Below are 12567 nucleotides of genomic sequence, written 5' to 3'. Positions count from 1 at the left end.
GACAGCCCCGGAGGGACCGAGACTACTGCCCAGAGCCTACTGAGTGTCTCCCCCACCCCCTAACTGCTTTGATCTCCAGACTTCAAAGCTACTTCCAAAACGGTTCCCACTTCTTCCGCTGCCATAAGTGCCCAGAAAAGTGATACCTGAGCCCCTCCCCACAGGACCCCTCCCCCATGCAATCCAACCCTAGCATACGCCTCTCCTCCGGGAGCCCAAGGCCCTCCTTCCCTGGGACACCCTCCATTCCCCAGGAGATCCAGACATCCTCCCATCCCAACCTCCCCTCGGGAGGACACCCAGGTAGCCTTCCTCCCAGCCAGCCTCCTCCACGGGGACTCAGGCGTCCGGTGTTTCAGCCTTCTGCCTCTCCCTAGGTGCTTTTTAGCAGAGCTCTCCCCTCCCCCTCTTCCCCTTCTCTCCGCTTCTTTCCCCACCTCCTGGCCCCCTCTCTTCCTAGGCCAAAGCAGAAAAAAAAGTTCTTTATTAAAGGGACTGTGTCAGGTGATTGGCTGTGACCTCTGACCTTCACAACCTCCTTTCAGGTTCTTTATTAACCCTTTAATGTCTTTTAAGTACATAGCTAAGGAGAGAAGGGAATCTCGGCGCTCGGCCCCCAGCCCCCAAAGTGTGTATGGGGCGGGGGGGAGGCACTCAGGTGTTTTGCTCACCCCCTGGACGTCCCCAACACTTCCTAATCCTTTCCGGCAGGGGGCGCCAGTGCCTCACCTGTTGTCCTGACCTTCCTGACCCAGGGACTGGCCTCGTTCCCCTTCTTTCTGATCCCTCAGTGGTCTTCTGAGGAGCAGAAAGTCTGGATTCATCCCACTTAAATGTGGTGAAGGTGCCTGAGCATCCGGTCTACTCTACTTCTCGGGTCTGTTCTCCCTTTCTCTTTCCCCGCAGTACAAAGATAGTCTGGCTTACGGATCCCTTACCCTCAGTGCCCTTACCACTCCACCGCCGTAGGCGCGGACAGCAGCTTTAGAGCGCTTGCACGTCTAGAATCAGTCCCGAGGCTCACCTGGAGGATTTGGCTGAAGCGCGGGCTGAAAGAGGGTGGGGAGTGTGTGGAGAGAGCAAGAGGTGGAGAGAGGTAGAATTCCAAGGTGGAATCCTGGCTAGGAGGTGGAGAAAGAGGGGTCCAGGAATTCGGCTTTCCAGTTCTGCCCCCCTCTTCCTCCTTCCCCATCGGCTTTCGCTGTGCCCACCGAATGTATCCTCCCAGTCTAGCTGTCCCATTCACTGAAAAAGAGAACCCAGGCATCCCTTCCCCCTCTTTCCTTGAAACCCTCAGAGTAGTTCAGAACCTCTTTCTCTCCCCCCCCCCCCCCTTTCTCCCTCCACGGCCCAGGTTACAGTAGGGGAAGGGATGCACTTTGGGAGGAGGGGGAAAAAGATCAGCCCGGATCTCTGGGGATGGGGATTGGAGTTGGCATCTCCAAGTCCCGGCTGCTAGCGAAGGGGAGCCGGGCCCCGCCAGGTGGAGATAGGATGGGGTGGGGCGGAGCGGAGGGCGGAGGCCGAGGAGCCGGGGCGGGGCCAGTGGCCCTTATAAAAGGAGCCCAAGCCGGATCACTCTCCCGGCTTTGGAGTTTCGCTGTGAGAATCTCCTTCGCTCGTGGCGCTTAGAGATCACACGGTGGGAAGAAGGAGGTGTCTCCCCTAGCTTCCAGTCCTCCAAGTCCCATTTCCAGGGGAAAATTTACCCACTTCTGCCAGGATGTCCAACTTCTCCGGAAACTGGAAGATCATTCGTTCAGAAAACTTTGAGGACTTGCTCAAGGCGTTGGGTGAGAAAGGCTCTGGGGATTAGCCCCGAGTGGTCGGAATAAGAATGGGTCTCGGGGGAACGGGGAGGTGCCAGACACCTAGATACCCGGGGAAGGGGGTAAATGACTGGGATAGGGGGAGATGTTTGATGCCTGGGTCATTTCCCGTCAGTTCTCCCTCCTCTGAGTGAGGGTGAGAGTTGAGGAAATTGTTGAAATCTTGGGAGATGGGATGGGATTACCCCAGTGCCTTCCCTCCAGACGGTGGTGTGTGCCTGATATATGGATCCCTAGAAGAGGAAAAGAGAATGATAGACACCTGGATTCCCCCCGGGGGAGAAGGTGTGAGGGGCCTGAATGCTACCTGTTTCCTGGGAGTCATCCTATCAGTTCCCCACCCCCAATGACTCAAAACTCTGGGAAGGGTGAAATTAATTTCTTGATTTGGATGGGTGGGCTAGAGATGGGGGCAGGTAGACTTCCTTAGGGGGTCTCAATTTGGTAAGTTTGCCAGCTGAGGTTTGATTGGTTGTCTGAATCCCCACGTGTCACACCTGGGAAAATTCCTCATGGAGCTACATGCCTGGGTCGACCTGGCACCAGTCCCTTTTATATTCTTTTATATAGGTCTCAGCCTTTTCGCTCTGATAAATAGTAATCCAATCCCTTGGAGGTTCTCGATGAGAGAGTAGGTGGCACCCAGCTCTCCCTTGTCTCTTCCTCCATCCAATAAAAATATACTTGATCCAGCTTGGGATCCCCTTTCCTTCCTAGGACTGAGCCATCTCACCTCCCACCTCCCTGATTCCCAGTTCTCTTCAGGGACAGACTCAGGCAACCTGTGCCCAAGCCAGACTCCCTTCTCTATACCTCTATCCTTAGCCATCCTGCCTTCCCTCTCTCCTGCTCTATTCCCACCTCCCTACCCCCATTCTGTAAGACGAATATTTTCCACCAGCAGCTTCTGAATCCTAGGAAAATAGTTCTGGATAATTATCACTTTCTTAGGTTTCATCAAATGGCTTTGCATGAAGCCCAATTCTCTCTCCACCCCACCCCTCTCCACAAACCCCAGCTCCCTTCTTTCTTCCTACTCCCCCCTCCCCCCTCCCCACCCTTCCCCATGTTGGTTAGGCGGGGCTCACCTGCTGAAGGAGTATGGGAAGTGAGAGGGACCACCTATGAATTGTATAGCCTTCCTTCATTTCAGACCCTCCCCTCTATCTCTGATTTCAATTGTCCTCTGACTCCAGGAGGGTGCCTTGGTGGATTTAAGACAGGAATCTGGCAAACAGAGTTCAGAGATTCAAAAACTACAGATTGTCAGAGTTGCATGGGACTTTAGAGAGGTCATCTAGTTTTTCTTCTCTCCCCCCACATCCACTTTACAGTTGATGAAACTGAGACTCACAGAGATGGGGTGATCTGCCCTATGTTTCATAGCAAGTTAGCAGCAGAGCTAGGGGCAGGAACCCAGGTCTCTAAACATCTAAATCAGTGTTAGTTCATAGAGAAGGAAGATGGTGTCTTTAGGGCTCAGGACCCTGAAGAGAAATAACAGGACAGAGGGAGTAACGGATTCTGCAGTGGGAAAGGGATTAAAGTTAGATAACAGGAGAGACTAACGCTGGAGACCGAACAGAGCAGCAAGAAGGGGCAAATAGTGCTGCTATGAACCTTCCTGAGAGGAGAAAGAGGACTTTGGGGCTGAGCAGGACTTACCCTGCAAGACAAGGGACAGAGAGTAGGACTTGGAACCCTATGAAGGATTCTAGATCAGGGTTAGAATGTCATATTGTTACAAAGTGGAACTGGATGGGACCTTAGCAACTATACAAATCTGCCCCCCCCCCAATTTTACTGATGAGGAAACTGAGGGCCAGGTAGTTTGGAGACTTGGTCATCCCAGTATCTTACTGCTGACGGTTTGGAAGTTTCTTGAAGTCTAATTTGTACTCCTTTTGTTCTACCCTCCATGGAATGGAGCCCAGGCAGATCTCTGAAGAATCCCCCTTCAGAGTCTGAGACCATTTCTGCATCTCCCTCCCCCAGCTTTGTCTTCCCTGAGCCCTGTCCAGATAAATCTACTCTAAAGGGAAACTGGGGCAAGAGTTCTGGTTCTTCCAACCCCAGCTGGAAAGTGAGATCTGAGACCTGACCTTGTTGTCTGTCTGTCTCCATTCTGTTTGTCCTCTCTGCAGGGTCCTCTTAGAGCCACGTGTCCTCCCCAGAACCTGCTGGGGGCAGATTGAAAACAGACCCATTAGACAAACACACATCGCCAAAGTCGGCCGAAATCATCAACTCTCCCTGGTTATGTTCCAGTGGGGGGCGGGGAAGGGCAAAGATGGGGACAGAATCTTTTCTAAATTTTCCTGAGAAAGAGAACAAACCTCTGACACCACCACACTCCCTTCCCACCCCTAGGAAGTCTATCTGGAATGGCTTAACCTTTAGTACAGTATATAGGAGACCCCAGGCTCTTTCCCCAGCTCTGCCACTTACTGGTTACATGGCCTGTCCCTAAAAAGTCTTGGTTTCCTCTAGGAGATGCCATAGATAGAAGGCCAGGCCTGGAGTCAGGAAGACCTGGGTCCACATTTGGCCTCAGATATTTCTTAGCTGTATAACTCATCAATTCACTTAACTGCTCTCTGACTCAATGTCCTCATCTGCAAAATGTCAATTATAATAGTACCTACCTTCTAGGTTGTTGTGAAGATTAAAAAAAAAGTTCTATATCACATTAGCTATTATTATTATAAAATGAAGATAATAATGGTTGCATTGCCTGTCTTGGAGAGTGATTGCCAGCAGAGTAAAATGAGATAGTGGTTCTAAATGTTTTGTAACCTTCAAGCCCTATGTGGATTGGTACCCGTCATCTTACTCTCCTGGTGCCCAGGTATGAGATGCCATGTTTTACTCCTCCCCCCAAGTCCTACAGGTGAGTAAAACAGGAAACCTGGTCCTGTTCCCCTTTCCAATCCTGTTTTCTTTTTGGGGTAGTCTGGTTTTCCATCTGCAACTCTTTCCTTCCCCTCAAAGGAGATAAATGCTTTGAGATCTCAAGCATCAAGAATACCAGTGTTGTCATCTCTCTTTAGTTTGGAGTTAGGGTCTCAGGAGACAGCTGGAGAAGGAAAACTTCTCTGGGCTTTCCAGAAGGAGACACCTGGATCCTTCTCCAGGAGTCCTCGGCTCCTTTCCCCTCCCAGGGCCTAGGGCTCCTGCCCTGGGGTGGAGAAGTGCTTGTGTTCCTTGTTAATAGCAACATGGGCTGGAGGCAGGCCAAGACTCAGTGGAGTCTGGAGGTGGGGAGGGAATCCCGATGCCCTGACCTCCTAGCTCACCCCCACCCACTGCCTTCCTGCAGGATTCAATTCTATCCCAGCCCCAGGCCAGGAGCTGGCGGTGGGGGAAGAGGGAGTGGGTAGGACTAGGGTGCTGCTTCAAGACTCCGGTCACACCTTGGGCCTCATTGCTTCCTTCCCTTCATTTTGCTCCTCTTTGCTTCCCCATCCCCCAATAAAAGCTGGAGGAGAGAACAGACAAAGAATCCTGGGGGAGGAGGCAGGGCCCAGAGTGATAGGGATGGGAAGGACGGGGAAGGACAGTCTCCTTGCCTCAGAAGCAAGATTTTCCGGAGGCCACACTGGAGTCTATCTCTTAAAGAATTTAGGGAGGAATGGGGCCTTAGAGGTCATCTAGGCCAATTTCTTCACTTTACAGATAAGGAATCTGAAACCCAGAGAAGTAGAGGCTCACCCAAGGTCACAGAAATAATAAGTAGTACAGACAGAATTTGAATTCATGTCTTCTGAATTCAAATCTCCACTACATCAAATTGACTAGAATGGTGTTGGTGAGAGATCAGTGAGGGGGAATGAGATGGATCCCTGGTTCAGATGTCTAAGAGAACTGGGAAATGCCTAGAATAAAGGACTAAAGGAAGAAGGGTAGGAGGGGGCTGAGCTAGCGTCCGGAGACCTGGGCTCATGCCCCAGCTCTGGCTTCCTGTCTTTGCCCGTCTTTCTCAACCTCCTCATCTGTCAAATGGGATTTAACGATTGTACTACCTACCTCAGCAAATGAGATAACATGGAAAATGCTTTGTAAACATTGAGATGTGTAAATTCAAGCTAAATTATTATTACCCAATTACTACTTAAATCATTCTCTAAATTATGATCGCCTTTCTGGGTTGTTGTGAGGGAAGTACGTTATGAGTCCCAAAGCAGTGCAGAAACCTTTCCTTGTCTTCCCAGAAGTGGGGAACGGGTGGGAATTTCTGGTTGGCCAAAGTGATATCAGGGCCTGGTGCTCGGGTCAGTTTCCCAAAATTCCCGAGCCCTTCATGGATGGTGGTGGTTCTACTCTTGGACGGAACTCTGGATGGCCTGATATTGGCTCTGGGTTGGGACTTAAACCCCCTGGCCCCCAGGGTTCTTTTGGGTTTATCTCTCAGTTCTGACACTTTCCTCCATGTGATTGCCCATGGGCACTTAAATCACCAAACCTCGAAAGAAATGAAAAGCACTTACCAAGTTCTTCTAGGTTCTGGGCTCTATTCAAAGAGCCAGGAATACAACTACCAAAAAAATTATCTAGTCCCTCCCTCTTGGAGCTAACTCTGTAATGGGGGGGGAAGATGACAAGTTTAAGTCAAGGAATTTGATTCACACTGGTAAGTACTTTCCAGAAGCTATGGAAGTATTGATGACTGCTCACGCAAAGAAGTTGAAAGGGGTGGGTATTTGGGGCTGTGGGGGTGGTGTGAGCTTAGAGGTGGGAATGATTTTGAGAAGGGTGCTGTGTCCTGGGACTAGGCAGATGTAGTGGCCTAGCTGAGTTTTCATTCTTTTACTTATTAAGAAGACGGATCCGTCTTGCACCTCAGTTTCCTGATCTGCAAAATGAGGCTTTTTTTTTTGAGAAATGCACTTTGTAGACCTTAGAGAACTATAGAAATGTGAGCTGTTTCTTCTCCAAAAGACCCAAACATTCCCTTTCCTCTCTGTAGACTTTTATTCTCCCCTACCCTTTCCCACTAAATTGTTCCCTCTCCTTATCTGGTCTGACTTGACTTTTGCCTAGAGTTATAAGTTCTTAAACATTTTTTTTTGTCATGAATTTCTGTGGCAGTCTGATAAAGTCTGCGGATCCCTTCTCAGAATAAATTTTCATACACAAAATAAAATACAAAGAATTACAAAGGAAACCAATTCTGTTGAAATACAGTTATCAATAGAAACAGATTCATGGATCCCAGGTTACGAAATCCAGATCTAGAGACCAGACAGCAGGAAGGACTTCTCTATACCAAAAGAGAGGCAGGCAAAGAAAGGAGGTAAGAACTTCCTTCTGGGGGAGGTTTAGGAAAAATTAGCCCCTCTAACCTATACCCCTTTTCAGGCATGTTTGGGAGAAAGCTAGAACAATAGGTGACTTAGCCTGAGGGGAGGATCCTAAGGGGGCAAACCGGGCAGGCAAAGAGAAAAGATGGAACTGCCTGTGGAAGGAAGTCTGTACACCTAAATTCAGCAGCACCTTAGGGGTTCTGGAAAATCTAACATACTACCATGAATGGTTGGTGGGAGAGGGCAGGCTCTTGGAGCCCATAGGAGTGACTAGCAGGGGTGGCCCCCAGGAAATGCCAGGGTGTGAAGGGAAGAGAAACTGCCTCTCCCTGCTAGGAACCAGCCCTGATTCACTCCTAGGAAAGCCACAGAGACAGGGAGAGCTTGTTAGAGGCTGTTCCCATAGAGGCTTGGACCCAGACATGCAGGGGACCCAGGTGCCTTGATTCTTAGTCATAGGACTAGTAAATACCTCAAAACCTAGGGGAGAAAAATCTCTTCAGAGATAGTCTCCCCCCTCTCATCCTTCAAGGCCTATCTCCAATCTTCTAAAAAGCCTTTTTTGACACTCCCCCCCAGTACCATTTTGGGCCGAATAGCTCCTAAGAGATTACCTAGTCCAATTCTCTCATATTTGGTTTTGTTTTTTTTTATGAAGGCCCTGCATCTCTTTTTTTATTCTACCAATAAAATCAGATCACTAGGAACAAGCTGTTTAGTAAATACCAATTCAATGCCAGTTTTAGAAAGCTAATTAAATACTAATTTCATTCCTTTGTAGAAGGCATGTTTATGTGTAGTCATGGGACAAGCCTCCTTCCCCTCCCCCTCAACAGTCTGCTGAGGCTACTCCATGGAACATAAAATGAGAGCTGGCCTTTGACCATCCCCATCACACGAGAAATACATGAGACAATCAGGTCAACTAAGTCAGATACCTTGAATACTAATCCTACTAACTTCTTCATTTTCAGAAGAGTAAACTGAAGCCCAGAGGCAGGGGCATGCTGGTAAATATTTAACAACAGGCTCTCCAGAAGGGGAAAAAAAGTACATGCAATGCACTTTTAAGTTTAGTCTGCATTATTAACATTTTCTCCATCACTTTCTTAAGTCTAGACAAAAAAAACCCCATTAAATCAAACCTTCATTTGTAGCATTTGCTGATTCTGAGCTATAAATGCCCCCACTGAAAATTTAACAATTAGCTCTCATAGCTAGTTCTAGCCCAATTTGACACAATAGGTAATTGACAGCACCAGGATTCTTTTTTTTTTTTTTCCTTTTAGAGGCAATGGGGATTGAGTGATTTACCTAGGGTCATATAGCTAGTAAGTATCCAAACCAAATTTGGACTCAGGTCCTCCAGACTCCAGGGCTGGTGCTCTATCCGCTGAGCAAACATACCTGCCTCCAGGAGAGTTCTTTTCCCAGTCCAGTGAGGTATTTATCAGGCACTTAGAAATACTACATCAAAATAGATAGGAATTATTTCCCAATTAGTAAAGTCCTCAAGGACAGAACTTCTAGTAGATAGAATGCTGGAGTTGGAGTCAAGGTCTGAGTTCCAATCCTGTCTCAGACAAATACAAGTTATGTGACCCTCAGCAACTCATCTAACCAGTGTGCCTCAGTTTCTGTATTTATAAAATGGAGATAGGAGTAGCACCTACTTCCCCAACTTGTTCAAAGGAAATAGTCTGTGTAAAGTGCTTTACAAACTTTGAAGTGCTAGCTACATATGTTATATTATTACGGTAATATGTATTATAATCTAGCTATTATTATTTTTCCTCATAGGACCTGGCATATTATAGGTGTTCAATAAATGCTTTATTGAGGGTGGGAACAGAATCACTCAACATTAGAGATTATCTTCTCCAACCTGTGCCCAAATCATGGATTCTCTCAGCAATATCCCCAGTGAACAGTCACCTGGCCTTTACTTAAAATGAAGAGGATTCCATGACCCACTTCCACTTTTGGATAGTTCTGTTTAGTAATACATTTTTTTCCTTAACTTCTGTTAAAACCTGTTATCATATAACATTTGCCCTTTGGTACTACTTTGGAGGATCATGAAATTTGACCCTCCAGAAGTCAAGTCTAGAGACTGTCTAGTTAAACCACTTCATTTTACAGAAGGGGGAAAAAAGACTCAGGGAGAAGGAATTTGTCACAAAGTGAACACAAAGGAGCCTACTCTCAAATCTGTCTTCAGATTCAGTGCTCTTTCTACCATATCATGGTGTGTCTGTCCAGGGGCCATCTCCAGTGGTCCTGATCTATATCTGGCCACTGGACCCAGATGGCTCCAGAGGAGAAAGTGAGGTTGGTGACTTCACACAGCCCTGCCTCACTTAAATCCAATCCAATTGCCAGTCATGGCATCACCTTCCTGATGTCCTGGTCCTCTTCAAGAACAAAGGACAAACAACAACTGTGTCTGTCCTGTGGAGCCAAAGTGAACCAAGTTTAATTTCTTGACCATATTTCAAGCCTGTGGATATTTGAAGACAGTTGTCATTTCAATTCAAGAAACATCAAGCATCTCTTCTGTGTTCCAGTCTTCTGACTCCAAATTTGGAGCTCTTCACATCTTCAGGAATGGGACTGGAAGAGGGGGAAGCAAGGGAGAGGAAGTGCAGTAGGGTACCCTGTCACAGGTGGTGCTTAGGTGGGATCCTTGAGGAGTGGGGGTGCCCTCCCCAGTGGTACCTTGCAACAGGGAGGGGTTCTTGCATCCATAGTTAGGAAGTTACAACTTCTCCATCCCATGGCAGGGGTGAATGTGATGCTAAGAAAAATTGCTGTGGCGGCCGCCTCAAAGCCAGCAGTGGAGATTAAACAGGATGGAGAGAGTTTCTACATCAAAACTTTTACCACTGTGAGGACCACTGAGATTAACTTCAAAATCGGGGAGGAGTTCGAGGAGCAGACTGTGGACGGGAGGCCCTGTAAGGTCAGTGTTCTTTATGGGGGGAGGAGGGGACCTGCAGCCTTGAGGCTACATATGACCCTCTAAGTCCTCAAGTACAGCCCTTTGACTGAATCTAAACTTCACAGAACAAATCCCCTTAATAAAAGGATTTGTTCTGTAAGACTAGGGCTCAGCCAAAAGGCTACACCAAGGACCTAGAAGGCCACACGGATTCCCCACCCCTAGATAACATCTTGACTACCCCATTGGAGCCTACCTTTCTGCCTCATTTTACTCTTTTTCTGGTCAGGAAGACTGATACCTCCTTTTTCACTGAAAAAGTCCATTCTGTGATCTGGCTTCCAAATGTTCAGCTAAATTGCAGTGATTTCAGAGTTTTATTCTCCATCTACTTCTTGTGACATAGCATCTGTAAGGATCTTTTACTGAAGTCATAACTAGGGTAGAGCAATTAGGACTTTGCCCCAGAGTACCAAAACTTAGAGGGCATCAGAAATACTTAAGCTAATTAAGATGGGTTAGAAACAACTGAACTTAGCAATTAGCTGGCAAGAATAATTAGTTAAAAATAAGAAGCTTCTTTCTGGAAGGCTTGACTGGCTCAACACAGGGGAGTACCTTGTGACCCAGCCCTCTCTGGTGACAACAGCTACCTTGCTATATCACATGAGAGCCTCTTTAAAGCTGCTTGCCCTGGGTGCTAACATGGAGGTGGGGGGGAACTCTGCCTCCTACTGACCCCACCCCATTGCAAAGACTTATTTTTCCTTATCACCTCAGAGCCTGGTGAAGTGGGAAAACCAGAACAAGATGGTCTGTGAACAGAGACTCCTGAAAGGGGAGGGACCCAAGACTTCCTGGTCCCGGGAGCTGACCAATGATGGAGAACTGATCCTGGTAAGCCCTTTCCCCCATCTCTTGCATTAAGAACAAATTGTTTCCCACCCCCTAGCTCAGGCATGATTCTAATAAGTGTTCTGTACAGGTGGATGGAATAAGTATTCATTTGTGTCCCACCCCCCTATCCCCACCTCCCACTGCCTAACCTAACCCTGACCTCTACCATATTGGGTATGAAGGCTAGGTATGGGGAAGATGGGAGACACATAATGGGGGACCCCAGGGCTAACATTAGATTTCTTTCTCTACTGTTAGTGCATGTTGAAATATCCCAGTTCTATGAAAGCTAATCTCTGGGCAAAACTGGGGGATAGGAGGTGGCCTGGCTCCATTTTGTGTGGAGGCCTTGGTGAATAAAAAGCCAGGACTGAAAGAATAGGAGAGAAGAAAAGAAAGCCTCTTTGTGGTCTGTACTGGGAAGGAGTGTTGGCTTTGCCTTCTCTTCGCACAAGGACTGACACTGGGAAGGCTGAGAATAATCATGCCCTTTTCTACCACTGACTCCAGGCAAGTCTCCTTGGCCAGTCCCCAGAGGGGAAACAGAGGCAGGAAGAGCCAGGCTTCACCCTACCCCCACCCATCCAGAGGACTGCCTCAGTCCCCTCCCCTAGACCATAGTTTCTGTCCTTCCAGACCATGACAGCAGACGACGTGGTGTGCACCAGAGTCTACGTCAGAGAATGAGCGCTGAAGGGATGTCCTGGCAGGGTCCTCTCCATCTTCTGCATCTCTCCTGCTCCATGGCCTCCCAGTAACTACTCAACTTCAAAGTCTTTTGTTTACCTTGTCACACTTTCCTTCCAACTCTACCTGGCTAGTTTTCTGCCCTGCTCCCCTATCCTGCCCCACCTCTTGTTATGTCCGGAAGCCAACATCCCTGGGCACTTCCTGAAGCCCATCTCTGCTTCCTCTACCCCTCCCTATTTTACCTGACCCATCCTCAATGAAGCCCTGACCACTCTGGCCAGGGATTTTTGCTTCCCTCCCTCTGTCTCTGATCAAGAGACTCCGCCCAGGAGAGGTCTTCTCCATTTCTGAGAGACAGAGAGCGCAAAAGCAAGAGAGTGCGCCCCATTAACACCAGACAGAAGTCCATGGTCTCTGTTTTATCTCTAAGGCCTCTCCCTCTATCCCACAGCATTCTCTTCCTTCCCCATATCCCTGTAGCTGATTCAATTTGGAATATTTATTTGTTAATGTTATTAAACCATTAGAAAACTAAACCTCTTTCTGACCACTAGTGTTTGATTTTGGAGGGAGAAGGGAAATTTGGGAGGATGGGTGTGGGTGCAGGAAAATGGGAGATAAGTGGGTGGGCAGCAGGTAAAAAGACATATTGCTTTTTACTGCCAAGTCTTTGAATGCATGGCCTACATTTCCTCCCTTCTCCTTTGGTCCTTTGAAATCTGGTTTCTGCCCCCACAACTCAGTGGAATGCTCCTTTAAAAAGGTACCAATGACCCCTCAGCTGTCAAATCTGGTGATCTTTCCTTAGTTCTCATTCTTCTTGACCTCCTGACGGCATTTCCAACTATCCACCCCTGTGTGTAGGGGAAGGAGCATCCAGAAGGCCTAGTTTTGAGTTTCCTGGCTC

At 48.0% G+C, this 12567-nt stretch overlaps 1 protein-coding gene across 1 annotated transcript; it reads left to right on the top strand.

The window, feature by feature from the left end:
- The first annotated feature begins 1525 nt into the window (after positions 1 to 1525).
- On the top strand, positions 1526 to 12196 carry CRABP2 (cellular retinoic acid binding protein 2). The gene is made up of 4 exons (XM_072647269.1): positions 1526 to 1793; positions 9916 to 10094; positions 10854 to 10970; positions 11607 to 12196. The coding sequence occupies exons 1-4, from the start codon at positions 1724 to 1726 to the stop codon at positions 11655 to 11657; spliced, it is 417 nt and encodes a 138-aa protein (XP_072503370.1). The 5' UTR covers positions 1526 to 1723; the 3' UTR covers positions 11658 to 12196.
- Positions 12197 to 12567: the final 371 nt, after the last annotated feature.

This window comes from Notamacropus eugenii, chromosome 2 (assembly GCF_028372415.1).
Source record: "Notamacropus eugenii isolate mMacEug1 chromosome 2, mMacEug1.pri_v2, whole genome shotgun sequence".
Taxonomy (NCBI): Eukaryota; Metazoa; Chordata; class Mammalia; order Diprotodontia; family Macropodidae; genus Notamacropus; species Notamacropus eugenii.
This window is presented reverse-complemented; position numbering and strand designations above follow the sequence as displayed.

Coding starts and splice junctions, on each gene's coding strand:
- CRABP2 (XM_072647269.1), top strand. CDS start 1,724: ATGTCCAACTTCTCCGGAAACTGGAAGATCATTCGTTCAGAAAACTTT. Junction 1,794..9,915: donor GGACTTGCTCAAGGCGTTGG/GTGAGAAAGGCT, acceptor ATCCCATGGCAG/GGGTGAATGTGATGCTAAGA. Junction 10,095..10,853: donor TGGACGGGAGGCCCTGTAAG/GTCAGTGTTCTT, acceptor TTATCACCTCAG/AGCCTGGTGAAGTGGGAAAA.